Below are 19,474 nucleotides of genomic sequence, written 5' to 3'. Positions count from 1 at the left end.
TAAACATCATTAAAACGTATAAAAAGGCTGTAAAATCTGATTTAAATTCAGCTTATGTTGAGCTGCGTTCTTACAGCAGCATGTCGGCTTTGTAACGAGAACATGCTGTGGATGGATGGAGTTCCTTCTTCTTCACACTGACTGGAAATAGCCTGGAAGAAGTCAGATTACAGCAGAGATGTGACGTATAAAGAAGAGAGGGGGACTTCCACACAGCCAGTGGGGATGAGATGCCAGCTTCTGTAAAGTTACTGTGTGCTTTACTGTAGGTGTGACGAGCACCTCCAACCACATATGGATCCACTCCTCCAGCCTCCTTCTTCTTTAGCTCCAGAAAATGTCTGAATGTTTGTCAGAGGAAGTCAAATGTTAGCTTTCTGTCCCGGGTGTGATCGATCTGGTTTCCACAGCACCCGTGTCACCACTCCCTGAATAAAAGACTGGACAGATGGAGACGCAGAAAACAGGATGCTTTTTATTTCAACTGGTTTCAGAGTCTCACCCGTTCTGCTCACCATCCTTCCTGTTTTCTTATTCGTGGCCTGTTTTTATGTTGTTTTTTTTTTTTTGTTCTTCCATCTCTGATTCTCTCTCCTCTCTTTCCTCCCCCCCAGCGGCTCAGCCAGACCTTTTAATGACCAGTTATTAATTATACTCTGATGAAACGAGGAGCTTTTATTTGCCCACTAGCCGACACCGTGTGTGTTCATCTGTTAGACACCTTTTTTTTAGCATGACTGGAGTTAATGGTTTGCACTGTGAAAAGGATCTTCAGTCCCTGAAGTCAAGCAGCAGAAGTTTAATGAAAATATGCAAATATAGAAACTTTTTCTTTTAGTGACCTAAATCTGTATTTCTACACGTCACAGTGCTTATTTAAAAAGTCTGATTCTATACACAACTTATCTAACTTTTGCTGACACTTAAGTTCTTTGTAGAATAAAAGTAAAAGATAGATGTCAGGGTCCCAAAACGAACCTGACATCCTCAAATGTCTTTTTGTTGTCTAATGACACCTAAATATTTAGTTTAAAGCTGTTTTATACGTTGAAATTCATCTTAGTTTTTTTATTTAAGAAGCAGACAAAGTATATTTATACCATGTTTTTTTCTTGAACACATGAACTAAATTTGAGAGGCAGAAAGCTTCTCTTCCTGTATCTGCTTCTCCTCTCTGTCACCTCATGCAACTCAGGATTAAATGGAAGAGAAGATTAAATGCAATCTGTTGGTTTTCTTTTTCATGAATTGGCCTATAAGAGCACCGTTAACCTTTTCTTCAGGAGACGCCCCGGGGCAGCATGAGATGCATGCAGTACAGGAATCTTTGCTCAGGAAAACTCGTCTAAAAGACTCTACCAAGCATTGCCACCCAAATGAAACACAATTCTCTGGGAATGTAAGAAAACCATGAGAGCAGCTCTGTCCACTTTAGAGCTTCTGCTAATTTCACCACTTTAAGCAAACCACACCAACAAGGAGTCATATGAAAGCAGAGAGATTCATGGTTACAAAGACGTCTGTCTCATCACTGTGGGACACAAACTCTGCGAGTTAGCAGCCAAATTTTAGTGACAACATACAAATATAGAAATTTTTTTAGGGACCCTAATTTGCATTCCTAAACCCACACACTAGCTTTTTATGTATGCGATTCCCCTCGACAGTGACTTTTTGCTGAGTGTGTTTCTGTGAAGCGTCTCATCTCTCATATGAATGTGTGAATATTTAATCATGTGGCTCTCAGACTGAGAACTCCCAGAGATGGGGGAGTCTTCAGAGCAGCTGTGTTTCAGCTCTCTCACAGTATGTTGTGTTTGCTTTGAAACTGATCAGTAGAAAGGATGAACCTGACTCTAGTAACTTACAGTTGATACTTAGCTCTTACTGGATCAGTCTAATGTTGGATGTCATTGGTTCAGCTGCTGTCTTTGGATGTGACTTAATGTAGCTCAGTCTGTCTGATTCTGTTTTTTTTATCCTCCTCCTCATTTGGTTCTTCCTCCCACTCTTTCAGCTCCATCAGAACTTTTCCCACCCCCGCTCTCCAGCCCTGCTTTAATATTCAGACCAGTGTGTGTTTGTGCTTACTATGCATGCTTTTTTATTTTTTATTATAGAACCACTTCCTCAGACTTTTCCCCACCTCTGGTCTGCACAGCTGCATCACCTCTGCAGGTGTATTACTGCAGCTAGCACAGGAAGCCAGGTGAAGCGCGGCAGTTTATTGTTGCTGCTCATTCCTGTGGTTCATACTTCTTCCTTATTCCTCTGCTTTTGAAATGTGACTCTTTATCTATTCAACCATTGTGGCGCGTTGCCAAAGCAAGGAACGTTTTATTCATCCAGGAAAAATGAAGAACAAGGGAGATTCTGTGATTTAGTTTGGGTGGTCGAAGATCAACATTTAAGATTTGTATACCGAAGAAAGAAAAAGCCAAGCGATAATTTCACATCACTCATAGATGTAGAGAAATGATGAAACTGAGCTCTGAATGAGATTGTCTGGGATAAGACCCGGTCCAGCCCGCAGAGGATCCTCCTCTCACGTTGATAATGTGGACTTGTTAAAGCCTGTAATGACTGTTAGCTCCAGCCGCTCCCTGAAAGTGTTTTCCCTGCATGATGGGGGTGAAAGTGTTTTTCCTGCATGATAAAAGCTGGTCTGGAACAACTTAGAAGGAGTTCCTGGAAATTTGATCTCCATCAGTACAAAATGACTTGTGAGGGAGAAGACTTGGTTCTAGGGTCAGGATTAGGTTTTAAGATATGGGTGAAGTTTTAAACAGACTTTACCTTGAGGTTTGAAAGATGACCTAAAAACGTGTCCTAGGCAGTACGACCAAAATTATATTTCTAAAAATTATACTCATTTCATGGTTTATTTGTTATCTGTTGTTTGCTTGTTTTTCTTTTTCCATGCATGACTTGGTTGTTAATCCTATTTTTCATAGACTGAAAGAATCATTTGTGCAGTAGAAAAGTCTATTCAGTGGTCATAAGAACTGCATAATGTACAAACCCCCACACAAAAACCCCAACATTTTAATGTTCACAGCGTCTTGGTCTTTGGCTGTGATGGTGTTTGGTTATCTTGATCCACGGCTTGGTTTTTAAAATCTTTTATTATAGTCACTACTTCCAGCAAACACATCTACAAGTCACACCTGGCTTGAGTGTCCTCCATCTTTCAGTTTTACCTGAGGATGTGGAGGGTGGTGATGTTAGTTTCACACGTTCTTGTTGCTCTAAATCATGTTTGCAGCTAAAGGTGGTGCAGCAGATTGCTCACGTTGCTGGCTCTGGCTACTACTTTAGCTCTACATCATTTTCAGTAACTAGCTGTTTGGTCCACGTCCAGCCCAGATACGGCTCCCTTTTTCAACTTTGCCTGCTGCAGCTTCATTTTCTGAACTTTCTCCGTTAATTTTCACCGCTCAATGTCTCCAGAAACACAGCTGCTCTGCTGCATGTTTAGTGGTGCAGCAGTGAAAACGTTCCCCTTAAACAGCTTCCTGCTGCTCCAGCATTCTTGCTTAGAATATTTTTGCCAGTGTTTGCAGTTTTTGATATGAACCGTGATATCGCTCAGCAATACAAGAAAGGCTCGAAGCTTTGAAGGATTTCTTTATTTTAGCACATTTTAAGATTCCAAGAAGATGTTTTTGTGCTTTTTTTTATCGTGCTGAATTATCTCTGTTTACCTGACTGTGTCTGCTGGGCTGCTTTTGTCTTTTTTTTTAACAGGTTTCCGTTCGGTCTTCTTTTCTGTGACCTTTTCATTTCTGTCTTTGGTCTCTGATGAGAACTGTCCATTACTTACAGATTTTCCTCTATTCTCGTATTTTTCCATCACCATTCTTACAGTTTGAGTCATCATCATGCCACAAAAAAATCTGTAAATAAATAAGAATATTAAATGTGAAGAGCTTTTTGTGCCCAGCAGTTTATAGACGCGCTTACATTAGAAAACAATTAAATGATTATATTTAGAAACCTGATGGTACGGCTATTACCACGCTTAATTACTTTCATGTGGAAGGTGATGTAATGGGACGGATCAGATGATTCAGCTCGTTGAGGGAAAAAATGAAGGAATAAAACATTTGCTTCTAAAAGATGGGAGGAGATTAAAACGTTTGCATGGTAGCCTCATAGCATGAACATAGTCATGTGTATGTATGGCAGCATGGATGGGGGACCTACACATGAAGGTATTTCCCCTCATTAATGTAGAAAAGACATTTCCTGAAAGGGACAATGACCTCAATGTTGCACATTTTCATGCAGTTTTCTTTTTCCTGTCAGTTGCCATCAGTGTTTGTTCTTTCTGTGTTGTGTATTATATCTGCTGACCTACAAGCATCTGCAGAAATCTGTCCTCCCACCCCCCTCAATATTTACTTATTTATTTTTACAGAATGAGACAGCCGCAGAGCTTCATCAGCTCCTGACTTTTCTGTTTTCTTTCAGCGAGGTCCACTTTCTCTTTCCATCTCGTGACAACCAGCTCACTTCTCTTCAGCTCCCTGGATGAATGCTTCTTTGTTTTATCTCTGTACACTCCCAGCTACAGAGCTGTTTCACCTCCTCACCCTCTAACACATCACACTATCTATTCATCCTCACAACCTTCCACTCATCGTCCCACTTTCTCTCATCTCCTCCGGCCTCCTTCCCCTCACACTGACGGACTCTCCAGACATGGATCTTTTCTTTAAACAGGATTATAGTTAGAGGAGCTCTGTAAAGGAGGCCTCGATCACAGTCGCTCAGATGCTTCTTTAACGCTGTGTAAATCTATTTTTGCAGTATGTTTATTGTTCAGACTCATCCATCTTTTGTAAAACACACTTGAGTGCTTTTGAGTTTTGGATTTGTGTGTGTAACTGTGTGTGTTGGTGCCCCGTCAGCCTCCCTCTGCTGTTGGACTCATGAACAAGAACTCTAGGCCATAAACGCTCTGTCTCAGTCACAGGACCTGTGCTTCATGCAAAAAGAGACAAACATACCAAAGCTACTTTACTGTCACTTTAGCATACTTTCTGGATTATGCTCTAATTCCATACCCATCCTGTATATTTTGTAATTTTGTGTTAAAGTGTAGAGACTTTATTTTGTTTTAAAATTTTTATTTTATATTTATTGCATGCTTAAACTTATAACTTATATTGTTTTTATGTCTGCACCAAGTACCGCAGCATTTTCCTAATGATGTGAACCTGTTCACTCATATGGCAATAAAAAACCTTTCTGATTCTGATTCTGATTCTGATTCTGACAGAGCTGACTGAGCACAATCTGACTCAGGCTGCACATGGTTTCACTTCAGCAGAAGCTGTGTGTATTAGGCCTTGTTTCCACCAATGGGTGGGGATTGGGATGGGACAGTTAGGGTGCAGATATGGTTTGTAAACCGTAATCTTGTTGCATTTCCACAGCCAGCCCTAACCTTACTTGAGAGGCGAAGTATCAGCCTGATAATGATAGCTACATAATAGCATGACGCCATCGCAGCGCAGCACCTTCCTTAAAGTAGAACCAAAACACGACTCAGAAACACAGAGGAGAATGGCTGTCCTCCAGCAGTTTGTGTTCTTTCCTCTTGGTAGTGCTTCATAAGATTTAATCAACAAAAATAAAATATGTTGCTCTAAACAAGGAGCCGTTCCTGCTTTGTTTTTATACCAGGTTGCACTGACTTTTTTTCTCAACCAATCAACGGATTGCAGCGTGTCAAACTCCACCCTTTCGGGACGGGGTGGTTAGGTACCCCAGCGAATGGGTCCCAATAAAGTAGGACATTCGGGTCGAATATTAGGGTACCCTTCCCAGTTGTAGCGTGTGGAAACACAAAAAAATGCGTCCCGACCCGCCCCCTTTGTTGAAAACGGGGCTTAGATGTTGTCCTGCACACACAAATCCACTTTCAGTCACTCAAAACAATATGTTTAGATCCAAGTGCTGCAAAGCTCATTTTACTTCAGGTCCTGGCTCTCCTGAAGCACATGGAAACTGACTGAGGCTGAAATGAACCTTTTTATCGATACAGGAGCTTGGTGGTAAAATAAATTTAAAAAGTAGCATCTCTCCATAAAAGTGTGTTTGCTTATCTTTATTTTTGTATTATTCAAAAGGCCTGCAGATGCTGCCAATTCAGTGGCAGAATTGATGGGATGGGGATGGATGGGAATGATGAGAACACAACACCCGTGTGCACAGATCAATTTTTCATTAAAATATACTGTGATCAGGACTGAAACACTGACCACTGTTTACTTTATAAAAATGCATTTATTCAGCTGGGTTGATTTTTACCATTTGTTTGACAGCTGGAAGCTTGCTGTCCAGATGTGTGGGCCGATGTCTGCCATCCAGAAACCCAGTAGCTCATGTTGTAGCTTTCAGCCTGGTCCCAGCTGGTTTCACTGGGTGTGTCCCCGTTTGGAAATCCTGTTTAATCATAAAATGGTATTTCTTAGATTTTAGTAAACATCTGTTAAATTTTTATGTGTTTGTGTATATATGTATATATTTGTATATATATATGTATATATATATATATATATATATATATATATATATATATATATATATATATATATATATATATGTAGTATCTGGACAATCTCATCAGCCTTGCTTTTAGTCAAATTTACTTCCAAAATGAAATCATGGCATCATTTTATGTGTTGGGATCAGCAGCTGAGACACAGTTCTGATGCTTCAGCTCATTTCATAGATTTTCTAGAGCTTTCAGCAGCATCTCGGAGGTTAGTGGTGAAAAGAAGGAGCTCCATCTTCTCATGTGACCAGCGACCTGAGGTCTTCACTAATATGAAGTCTGAACCAGTTTTATTTGGTGTTTAATATGAAGCTCAAGGTCGACTGATTCACGTGTTTGATTTCCATCCCTGTCCATCATACCTGGACAGGCATCACAGTGTTGCATGGAAGCTTCATACATGAAGTTAGTCAACACTGTAACTCTGCAGAGGTGGTGTAGATGTTCACGTCTTTGTTTGAAACTCATGTTTTATTTATCAGATCTTATATCTAACCACACTCTTTCTCTCTTTTCTTTTCCATGTTGCTGCTTTGGCTGCTGACTTTTCTCCATCAAAGGTAAGCACATCAGTTTCTCTCATCCTCCTGCTGCTTACTGATGCCTGACATCATCTTTTATTTCTCTGGGAAAGATGAAGCGGAGACACATCGTAAAGATGAAACCAGCTGATTGGTGTTTGTGTGTCCTCTCTCATTTGTTTGTGCCGTTTCTCAGTCAAATATTTCCCCGTTTGCTCGCTGTGTTTTAGCTGAGCTGTTTTAAAGGTAACTGTTAACACCTCCGGATCAGTTTACTCTGTGTTGTCCGGCCTTAATCCAGAGGATCGGGTGGCAGAACATACCGGCAGCTAGCTACTGTGCTGTTGCTATGGCTACCAGCCACATCACCTCCTCCTCCTCGTCCCCTCTGGCCCGGTGTATGACGGGCTGAGGAAGAGTGTGGTTCTGTGTGTGTGGTGTTTGCAAGCTAGCCTTTGATATATTGTCCTGCTGTTGATGGGGTCATGTGAAAGAGGAGAATCCCGGGTAGCGTTCAGGATCACTAAACAGTTTTCAGCATTTTTCTGTGTCAGGATTTCCAAACTTGAAAGAGGTGTTGAAAAGGATGTGTTGGCTCTGAGCTGGTGTTTTCATTCTGTGTGTATCAGCTTTCTAGACAAAGTTCATAGAAAGAGTTTTCATCTCTCAGGAGGTCACTGACTCAAGGCAGTGGGAAAACACACAATGCTGATTGGGATTTTTTTTTTTTTTTTTTTTTTTTTTGCAAAGTCATTGATGAATGAGGAAACGTAAATCTTAAAACTCTCCTAGACCTCTTGCTTGATGTTTGACATGCATTTGAAGTTATCCGAGTGTATCTGAAAACACCCAAACCAAATAAACACAGACACACAATCTGTGTACTGATCTCACGGTGAAAAGTATTTCTTTCCAGAGATCACAGCTAGTTGATGATCTAGCTCTGAGAAATGTCTGGATGGAAGAAAGAGATAAAACTGAGCTGTAAATGCTTCTTTTCAGGGAATTCAGCCTTCAATAAAACACTCAGATTCCTGCTGTCAACGTTGGCCTTTTGCAGCATTTCAGATCTATTTTAATCATTTTATTTTTCACATGACACCAGAGCATGAAGCTCACACTTTCAGTGTGATAGTGAAACAGAAAAAAGGAGGATTTAGAAGAAGCGATTGCTAAATAAAGCATGAAATAGATTAAATTACTTTATAGCTTGAAATTTTTCACATTTTATGACTGATGAAGACATCAGATATCTGTGTTAGATTGCATGATTAATGAAGATTTAAGGGTTCTTGGATATATGGAACTGGTTTTGTCGAAGAAAATGAAACATGAAACTAATCATTTTATTGTTGATTTCTGAGTCGGACCCTTTTTTGGCAGCAGTAACTTCTTCAGCATGTTCAGTGTGGGAAGGAATTTTAATCCTCTCCTTAAGCAGAGCCTGTTTCAATTCATTGTTCCTTACTTATTGCTTCAAATCATCAGAGAAGTTTGATTACAATAAGATGTGAATGTGGAGGCTAAATAAAGTGCAGTGCACGCCAGCTTTAACTGCTCTATATGTGTGAATCTGCAAATCATCATCATCCAGGGATATAATTCTTCACCAGAAATGAACAAATACTTTTCAGAAGTAATTCTGCCCTGTAGCCCTGTTACAGCATGAAGAAAGTTGCATGGTTCAGGTCTCCAACCATCATACAACCTCCTCTGTGCTTCACAGTTCAGTCAGGTTCATCTTCTAAACAAGAAAAAAGAAGCAGAAATGATCATTTCCCAGAGGTGATGAAATTCTTCCACTGCTTCGCTAACATCGTCTTGTGATTATTTTGCACAGTTTAGGTCTTGACATGTCCAAAGAATAAAAAATAAATAAATAAAAAGCACAAAATTCCACTCCTCTAAACATGAATTTTTATTTAATTTTAAGCAGATCAGGTCTTTTTTTTAATATATAGCTACGGCATGGCAGGTTTGTTTGTATAGCAACTTTGCATAAAACACTTAAAGCATTACAGCAAGGTGCAAAAGAAAGATTAAAACAAAGGAATAAAAGAAAATAAATAGAAACACAACAAGCTAAGATGAAGGGCGATAATGAAGATAATACATTTATTGTAACTTGAGCCTTTCTGACGTTTTAATCAGCATTTTATGGTAATTGTCTTACTCAGCATGACTCAATCATCTCTACTGCTTATGTAATTTCAGACTGTTGCTTTCCTGCTGTGCCTGCTTCTTCCTGCTGAACATGCCTCAGAGCAGCGCTCTAATTCAGGATTTGATAGCAAATCTTTAGCTTTGTTCTGTAATCTTTAGCTCTCTGCAGCTGGAGGGAAGTAGATCAGCAACTGGCTCAGGTTCATCGTTAGAGTTCTGGGAGCTCTTACAGGCAGAGAGGCGTTCAGTGCGGCTGATGCTCTTAGTGTTTACACCTCAGAGGTGAAGAAAGCTGTTAGAAGTATCTGGAGTCAACCTGCTGGTTGCCATGACAATAGACTTCATCCATCCCACTCTGCCCTCAAGGCGTGTGTGTGTGTTTCTTTGTTTTATGCTTAAAAGCAGGTAATTATTTACCATGAGGTGTTTGTCTTTTTGTGAAGAGAGACTAAAAGAGAAGCTGATAAGACTGGTGGAGACAGAGGGACAGCGCTAGTTTCAATATTATATTTGATCAATAAATTCATTCTGGGTGATTCAGAGGTTTTATGCTATCATCCCACTAGTGCAGAAAAGATTAGTTAATCACATCATCTTTCTGTTTTTGGTGAGCAACAGACTTCTTAGCAAGTGAATGGATAAAGCATCTGTCAATTCTCTGATTGGTCGATAAATCTATTCAGTGAAGTTTTGCTGGTGGAGCCGGTGAGTTAATGAAATCCACTGTTGTTGACTTTGGTCACCTGATTCCAGATGTGGTGGCCAGTATGCAGCAGGATGTAAATTATTCTAGACGTTTGTGTTTGGGCCTGGAAACTTAAGAGAGATTTTTTTTATTTCCTTCCAGGAATCCAGCTGACTCTCATGGTAATGCAGTTTAACCTCTTGAGCTCTTCTCAGATTCCCTTTAATCATTATCTTTAATAGTAGCAGAACATTTAACCAGGAGGACAGCTGCAGAGCTCTGGTCTAACCTGATTCAGTGGAGACATGATGATCATTTAAAGTTCATCGTAGTACTGCACAGCACTAATTAAGGCTGCAAATGACCTCCTGATTGCATCTGATGACAGTCTCATTTATTATTGGTCTTCTCTGATTAAACACTATCGACCACATCATGTTGTTGGAGAAATTAGTGAAAATTCTTGGGATCAAGGGCACTGCTTTGGACTGGTTTAAGTCTAACTTATCTGACAGATTCCACTTTTAACATGCCAACAATGCATGATTGTGTTTTCCTTCAGGGTTCTAGTCTTAGACCAGTTCACTTTAAACCGTTCATATACCAATGACTCAGCATTATTGGTCTCTGCGTCTTGATGAGAAAAATCAGATTCTAGGTTAATAGTTGTGGGTCCTAAACATCTCAGAAACCAATTTTCAAATAATTTGTAACCATAAATGGCGTTTCCTTGGCCTCCACTAAAGGCCCATTTATGCTCCCTCACGTACGTAAGGACGTCCGTTTGAAAGGTCGTACGGTGCTGCCCTCATACCTCCGTGCATCTTTTGCGTTGCCACAGTTTATCTGCTAACGGGGAGCGCTGAGGTCAGAGTTGACTTCCATGTTCTGACGTCAGCTTCAGGCATCAGTCATGCAGTATAAAGTCGTTTAAAAGCTCCGGCCATCTCTCCAGTTGTTGCCCTCGTTGAATGATTGATGATTTGTTTTGAGCATGAACATCAGTGTAATTTGGGAAAATACCACCTTTCTCAGAATGCAGCAGCATTGTTTGTGTTAACTCATAAAAATGTCCTCAGCTCTGTGTGAGTGGTGAGTTTCAACTCAACAGATTTATATAAATCCTCTTAATTACTGGAATTTTCTACTGATAGGATATGTATTAGAGAAAAATGAAATATTAACATGGATTTCCAGGATGTGCAACCTCACTGAAAAACTCTCTTTAAGCTTGGTCTGAAGATCATCTGTGCCCAGTTCGGAAGGCTGGAAAATTGCATCCATGAAATATTTTAAATGGTAAAGACAGTTCAGTCTGGTTGAGACGAAATCTTAAGAATCCGACCTTGTTTTTGATGTTCTGTGTTTTTGAGTTGAATTCTGTGGGAAAATTGATCAATGAAACTAAATGTCTGTTGTGGTTTTACAACAAAAACCACAGTTGAAACCAGAAAATGGCCTACACTGTATAAAATGACTTTTTCTCAATTTAAATGAGATTCATATTCTCCTGTTTTAAGTCAGAATAACCTAAACTATTTCTATTTGCCAAATACCACAATAAAAGGAGAGAATATTTTTTACCTTCTTCAGTTAGGTGTTAACAGGCATGTTTTAAGTATTTGCTAGATGTGCTTTTAAACTTCTCGACTTGGGCCAAATGTTTTGGATATCACTCCTCAAGTTTCTTATAGTTGTGGCCCAGTCCTCCAGAAATAACTGTGTGAGCTTTTGTTCTGGGGTTGATTTAAACGTTTCAGGCCATAACATGTTCATCCTCCTGATTTAACTTAAGACAACGAGAAAGATTCATTTGTCTTTTTATATTTCATCTCTACTTCAGCGTGTACCGATAAACTCGAGTACTGGTCCGTTTTTCTGTGTCAGCTGTAATCTCACCATGACTTCATTCTCTGGATTTCTGGTAGACATGGGACCGTTTGGCTCGGAGACAGATGAACGTGGAGGCGTATGGTCAGCTCAAATATTGACATTATTAGAGGAACATTTGTCTGAGTCGACGGAGAGGCCGACAGAGCGGTGGAATGAAAGTGTGTGTTCTTGAGGCTTCGTGGTGTCTGCTGCTCTGTAATCTGCTCCCCTTCAGACAGAGAAACTCCATGAACCAGGCTGGGCAACAATGTGACACTCAAACACTCGTGCACCAACACATCATAGAAAAAATGCACAGCTGAGCGATGACTTATCAAAACACGCCTCCTTCTCTCCCTCACACACACACACACACACATTTATGTGTTCACTATAAACGCCTCTGAAGCACATGTTTTTAGCTGCGGCTGTGACATCATTCGCCTTGCGGTCAAAGTCCAGTTCCTCTATCCGGCTCAGAGCTGCGAACTATCAACCACATTCGCAGCTACGTCAACCACACACACACACACACACACACTCAGCAGAGTGAGGAACAGACTGGGAGAAGAAGAAAAAGCAGCGAGTAGGAGATGAAGGATTATCTACGTGATTAAGGATGGCTGTTCTTTGACAACCTGGACCCGAGGCTGTGCAGCTCCACCAACTCCCTCCTCTTCACTTTTATTTCTTTACTTTGTTTCTCTGTCACTTTCACTCCACTTTGCTACAACTTCTACATTTCCTGTTCCTCCTCTTAAATTCTTCGAATCATTTTTCATTTTTATCTCCTTTTCACTTCCGTCACTTTTCCTCTCTTTCTCCGGGGAGGGAGGAAGGCATGAGCTCCTTGGCTTCTTACCGGCAGTACCTCCAGGACTTGGAGGAGAAAAGAGGTTGGTGTCTCCTTCTGCTTCGTTCCTTTTAAGCCTGTTGCCTTTAAAAGCAACAGAACTCGCTGAAGGTGTCATAATGTTGTAATCAGAGCAAGATCTTATCTCTTGTTTGGTGTTTAGGGTGGTGATGGGGGGTGGTTTAAATGTGATATCAGCGGTGTGACCTGTTGCACATGTGCTCAATGACGCTGTGAATCATCACGAGCCACTATGGGTGGGGCTGTAAAAAGGTGTCATACCTGCTCGCCAGGGATCTTGTGCAACCAGACAATGCGGCAGGAGTCCCACATGATGTTTATAGACTAAATATTCTGCTGGTTTCTGTCCTTCTTTCGACTTTTAAAGATTTATAAAGGCTATGTGTGCAACATAAAGAGCATCTCCAGGCTCATTTTCCTGCTACTTTGTGTTGTTTTCTGTCTTGGTCATGAATATGCATGTCTGACTGTGTTTACCTGCTGCTATATGGCGCCCAGATAAGCTGTGGGTCAACAGAAGTTAGTTCATATTTGCTAACAACCCAGGTGTGTCCAGATAGGTTAATAGCACCCAATAGCACTTCAAAGTGTGCAGACCCTGAATCAGGACACATTTTCCTGTTGCTAATTATCAGCTGTTGCTAATTGTTCATATCAGTAATGGTGTTGAGGGTTAGTCTCTTTTGTCTCTGACACTTGATCCTAGTGGGTGGTGGAAGAAGGGGCAGTTAGCTGCATGATGGTCTGTTGAAGTGTCAGATGATAATCAGAAAGAGGTGGAGATGCTTCGCTTCAGCAGCTGTTATCACAACAGCGAGCCAGGCTCTGCAAGAGCAAGCCGACTGTCCGGAGTCGAGTTTCTGTTTAAATATTTATTCTTTTGATACTTTGGATGTTTTTTTTTTTTTTTTTTTTTTTTTTTATAAAAAATGCTCTAAAAAGTCCAAGAACCACCTTTAGCTTTAGGAGCAATGATTTGAAGTTAGTTTGGTGTGTGCAGCTTTGACCTGCAGCAGAGTCTGAACCCGCTTAGAGAATCTTTGTTATATCTTTACATAGCATCCAGGAAGAGCTCTCCAGACTTCTTAAAGGAATATGTAAAGTTCTTCTTTGGATGTTTCTGCCTTTTGTTCCATTCTTTGTCCAGATTATCCCACACTGCTTCAATAATGTTGAAGGCCGGGTTCTGGGGAGGATCCATCCCTCCATCAGGCCTGTTGCTGCTGATTCTTAGTCCAGTTCTTGCGTCATGTGACATACCTCAGCCTTTTCACCCTTCCAAGGAGACCATTTCTGATGACCCTTTGGCCAACTGTAGATGCATCAACTGAAGGTCCAGATGCATCTCTCAGGTTCTGGTTCAGGTCTTTGCTGGATTCGTTCCTGCTTCTTCAGGACATCGCTTTCAGATCCAGCTCGTTGCTGTAGATCAGGGCTACTCAATTCGGTCCTACGAGGGCCGCAATCCAGCAGGTTTTCCATGTATCCCTGCACCAAACACACCTGAGTCAAATTAGGTGGCTCTAACAGCCAATCAGGTTCTACACAATGACTCATTAGTTTGACTCAGGTGTGTTGGTGCAGGGATACATGGAAAACCTGCTGGATTGCGGCCCTCGTAGGACCGAATTGAGTAGCCCTGCTGTAGATAGTTTTTCAGTCCTGACTCTTCTTCTTTTGTCCCCCACTTGTCCAGTTTTCTCAGATGACCTGCCACCATGCTGAGATACGCCAGGTTTCCAGCTAACAGCTCTTTGGGAATCAGCTTGTTGCTGCTAAAATCCTCTTTTCTGATAATATGTTTTATCTTTACCATTTTTCATTGATGCAGCTAAAGAAAGAATGGTGTCTTTGTGACTGGACCATCCCTTGACTTGAGGACAATTTTAATGCTTGAATGGTTCACAGGTCGGGGTTAAATGCTCCCTTCTCAAACACTTTTAATGCTCACAGAGACTTTTCATTTTGAATGACAACAGTAAGCGTGGATCCCTGCAGGCTGCTTTACGTTCCAAACACCAGATATTATCACAACACCTGTTTTCCAACAACTCCTTCATGTTTTGGTCCCGTCTGCTCTCTCACCTTCTTTTTTACATGCAAATGTGCTTCAGAGAAAACCAGTCAGTCTGCTGGGGCAGTTAATTATGTTGTACATCCATCCAACCCTCTGTGTTCACCCTGAAACCTTCTCTTTCACGCTCAGACACTGAGAAGCCCACTCTACAGTTGTCCTCATTTCAAGCCTGCTCACTCATTTTAAAGCTGACCCCCTCTCGTCTTTTGTCTGGTGGCTTTACCACGGCCACACCTGCTGCTACTTGTGGGTTGGTGATATTATAGTCGCCCCCCACCACACCCACAACAGCTGCTGCGTCCGAGGCCTTCCAGCAATGCATGTCAGGCTGAGTTACAGTCACCTACAATCTCCTTTAACCCCTTAAATTACCCTTGAGGTTAAACTCCTTAACTAACTGCTTTTAAAGCCAGTGGAGACACGTAATCATCATCAATGTAATTAAATTATTCAGCTTCAGATTTCATGAGCTTCAACACAAACGTGTTCAAACACAGCAAGTCCTGAGGATGTTGATGGAGATAACATAAACTACAGAACTAAACACAGACTATATACAACACACACTTATATTGCCGACATCTTCTCAGGAACGGTAGTGTGTAATTCTGTGGGGTAAACTTTGATGGATAGTTAACCCTTTATGTGATCTATGGAAGTTTTCCATACATTTATATCCCATCCAGGAGGTTTACAATCCAGCCACAAAATATAGTGTTTGTTCAGAGACTCTATCTGGTAAATCCACAATGATCCATGATAACAGCATTATTTATCACATTTCATCATAAAAAGATCGACAGCACTACTATGTTGCTAAGAGACCTCTATTTAGACCTGGAAATTATGATGAGGATAGCATAAAGTGACGGTAATGTCCAGTCAGGAGCAGCCAAAGATCAACCAGTGAGCAGAAAGTTCTATGTGTGTCTGAAAAGAAGAAAATAATGCTCCTCTATGGCTGGAATAAAGCCAAAAAGACGTTTCTGAGCTGGAGTTGGTTTAGTGAGGAAAGCAGGTAAATAGTAGTTGGAATAACTCGAAAGGAGGAAAAACTGTAGTTTCAATAATTTTTCTCCTGAAATCCAATAGTTGAGAGAATGATGTGCAGATGAGAAAAGGCTTGGTCACTGCTGATCTGTGTGTTATTTCTACTAAGTACTTTTAGTCCAAGCACCCACGGGAGGCTTCATCTCCTCAACCATCTGTAGCCTCTCATCTCTCCTTCAATGCTCTTGACCTCAGTGAGGGCCCCGGAGCGGGTCCCTCCATTCAGATAGAAGTGCTGCTCGTCCGTTGTTCCAGGCTGCGTTGACCTGCTGTCACCTGTTTCTGAGACAGACGGAGAAGGTGTGGGAGTGGGTTTGAGTCTGTGGCTGGCCGCGGTGTTTGCTCACAGTTTGCTTAAGGAGGAGGTTAGCTGACGGTTTCCATTCTGACCTCATGTTCTCACAATCTACCTGCTGTCCGTGGTGACAGCATGAAGGTTGAGTTCATGTTGGGCAAGTTTTTGTGTGCTTTAGTGTTTGTGTGTCAGTGTCCCCGGGGTTAACGGCAGGGTCGCCGTGTCAGCTCCACAAACCCACAACCAAGATTCTCTGCTGTGTTTTATTCCTCATGTTTAACATTAGAAATAGTTTTATTACTGTAATGAGCGTCAGGCTGTTTATTGACTGTTTATATGAAAAAAACAACATTACAGACAAGAATGTGATATTACTCCTGGGTGTGTCCGCACTCCATTATGAGTCATTTTATACTGCGTTTAGACACGCAGGCTATTGCATGAGTCAAGCTTTACATATTTTTCTACAGATTGATTTTATTACAACTTTTTAAAAGTTTTTCTTTTTTTAAATGTTTTTAAAAGTTTTTTTTCCACTTCATTTTTTTATTTTAAAGTATAAGTCCAGCACACATTTGGCCGTCATATATAATTTAGGCTCTACTTTAAGTAGATTAACATTAAAACTGTCACTGTTTACCACTCCGTAACATCATACATTCCTTGTAATAAACGTGATTACGCTGAGTTGTTGCTGGAAGAAGTCGTGGATATCTGTGTCTGTGTGTTGTGGGTCGTTGCTGCTTGTGCAGCATCCAGAGATTCAGCATGACGCCTCACCTGGTGAGAGTTCACGTCTGTCTCGCTGCTGCTGGATCCATCAGCAGACTTTAGCCTCATGTTCTTCCTTCTTATCATATCCAGATTGATTTGAGATGATCGTTTTGATGGTGCCTTATCAACGACTTCAGCATCGTAAGTTGGACGTGTTGCATTTGTTTAACCCACAAGCCACGATTACATTTGCTTGTGCTGTTGACTGTAGGTAGGCCGGGGGTGTCCAGCACTGGTCCTTGAGGGCCACAGTCCTGCTGGTTTAGATGTTTCCCTGCTCCAAAACACCTGTTTTAAATCAAGCATCTCTTCTCAACAGCTTATTGCAAGTTCCACCCAAGCATATTGACATATTATTCTGATTCAGAAACATCCAAAGCCTGCAGGTCTGACTGTGGACATCCATGCTGTAGTCCATTAACGTCCTTCTGGAGACCCAGTTAGAATTTCAACGCTGAAATCTTGATTTGTACTGTTTGTACTGTTTCAGTCTTTTATTTGGAGGCCATCAGTGGTGTTCTGGAGCTCTAACATGGAAATTGTAAAAACAAAGGGAAAAAAAACACATTGAACGTATGAAGATGGGATCAACAGTCTGGAGGCTCATCAGAAATATCTTTTGCCCCTAAATGAGGAAAAAATGTTTATTATCATGTTAATCTGCATGTGAGCTTCAGTCAGTTGTTGCTTATCATATTATTTTACTTTATAGATGAATAAAGTGTTTTTTTGTGTGTGTGTGACAGTGAATCAGACGTTATGTTGGTGTGTATTTGCTCTGTTTATCTGTTTTCTATGTAACTCCTCTTCTCTGAATTACTCATTTAGTGTTTATGAGGTATTTTCCTCTGCAGTAATAAAAACCCCTCGTGGCTAAATTTAGAATTTGAAGCCTTCCTCTGTGTTTCTCTTTCACTCCTTTCTATTTTAGTAGAGACCAAACTTTCAACACAACGGAAACATGGAATTTGAGTCAGGCTTGTGCTTCGGATACAGGCTGAATTGGTCGGAGGACCAAACCCTCCACCATCCTCTCAGCCTCGTACAGGAGGTCTTTGTTCCAGGCGTTCCTGCTACCAGGCGGTGAAATCAGAAAAAGTTAGTAATCTCCAGTGTGTTGCTCCGCTTCCAATAATCCAGTCATATGATCGCTTTCTGACTTTGGTGTAAACACAACATCAACGCCATTGTTGTCTCAGCTGTCATGGGTTTGGCTTTGGCTCCAACAGTCGTGGATATAAAGTTTTTAAATTGGATTAAGTTGGATTGAATGTGTGGATTATAAATACCTCATTTAATTATGTTACTTACTTTAGCTTAATTCATAACACCTTGTAGGAATGAGACTGTTTGACATGATTATGTTGAGTGATCACATGCCACTGAAACGGCTTTAGTGAGAGGGAGTCGTGTGTGTGCAGGGAGTAAAGAAGGTTCCGGTGGTTCAGGTTTTTACAAGAGTGTTAAGTAATTATCTTGTTTGGACGGCAGCTCCACCTGTAAGGCAGGCCAGGAAGGAAATGTGGGGTTTTTGCTGGAAACGTGTAAGAGTGAAAGTATTCTCCTTTGTCTGGAATGTTGATGTGGCACATTTATCCTTGACTTCTTGTTAAGCACCAACATTTTGATCCTAATGCATCATTCTTCCTGTCCAGGGAAATGAAGACACTAAAAGAAATGAAAAGATTAAGATGCACTAGAAGAAAGGACACTTTTTTAAAGACTGAGGTTACACTAAGTAAATTAAAATGCTAAAATACATTAAAAGACAAACAGAGAACACATGATTCTCATGCTTTGCTAAAAAAAAATGTGTAATAAGACGTGATTTAAAGTTTCCAGAGTGGGGACCAGTTTGATCTGGGACTGGAGCTTATTCCACGGTTTGGCTCCCAGTCCTGAAAAGCTCGATCAACCCTGGTTTTCAGTCTGGATTCTGGAACGACATGGAGGACCTGATCTGCAGACCTCAGTGAACTGGATGGAGTGTAAAGTTAAACCCCTTAAAACGTTTGACGTGGTGCACCAAAACCTCCAGAAACTGCTCGGAAGTAGTAAACGTGTCAACTTTCACACTTTCTACTTGGAAGCAGATTCAGCCGTCACTGAGGGGACACGTCAGGTTGATCGGGAGGCCGCAGTGTTTCCTCCATGATGTAAAACTTATTGTGAGAGTTCTGGAAATGTATTTGAGTCAGGTTGAACAGAAGCTCGTCATCATTCAACTTCTTATGATTTCCATCAGTATCCATCAGCGTCTGCAGAATGGGAACCAATTTCCTGCAGAATCTTGTTCACATGCAGAGTAAATCAGTGCAGAGAGGTGTGTACTTCATGCCACTGCTTATCTGCAGGTGGAATAAATTTAGTTGTCTCCCAGTTTGACATTTTTCCATCTGTGTGCTCCAGTTTGCATGAAGATCGTCTTTGTTCTGCAGGATGTTGATGTTACGGTTGTAGATTTTCTTAGTGCGATTATCGCGATAATTATGCATTAATTAATTATAGGTCTTCAAGTTTGACTTATTTCTATTTTTGAAACAAAGTAAAGTAACCAAAAAGTCCCAATCCAAAATCCCCTCTACTCTGTTAAAATAA

General features: G+C 40.9%; 1 protein-coding gene across 4 annotated transcripts in view; it reads left to right on the top strand.

The window, feature by feature from the left end:
• Positions 1-19,474, top strand: part of macf1a (microtubule actin crosslinking factor 1a) — a 225,173-nt gene that overhangs the window by 38,607 nt on the left and 167,092 nt on the right. The window contains exon 1 of one of the 4 annotated variants that reach the window (XM_042011772.1): positions 12,331-12,702. The exons of the other annotated variants lie outside the window; for them this stretch is intronic. Within the exon in view, the coding sequence (XP_041867706.1) occupies positions 12,648-12,702 (55 nt within the window). The 5' untranslated portion in view covers positions 12,331-12,647. Of the gene's footprint in view, positions 1-12,330; positions 12,703-19,474 lie in introns of those variants that run through there. 4 annotated transcript variants of the gene reach the window in all.

Source organism: Melanotaenia boesemani, chromosome 17 (genome assembly GCF_017639745.1).
Source record: "Melanotaenia boesemani isolate fMelBoe1 chromosome 17, fMelBoe1.pri, whole genome shotgun sequence".
Classification (NCBI taxonomy): Eukaryota; Metazoa; Chordata; class Actinopteri; order Atheriniformes; family Melanotaeniidae; genus Melanotaenia; species Melanotaenia boesemani.
This window is presented reverse-complemented; position numbering and strand designations above follow the sequence as displayed.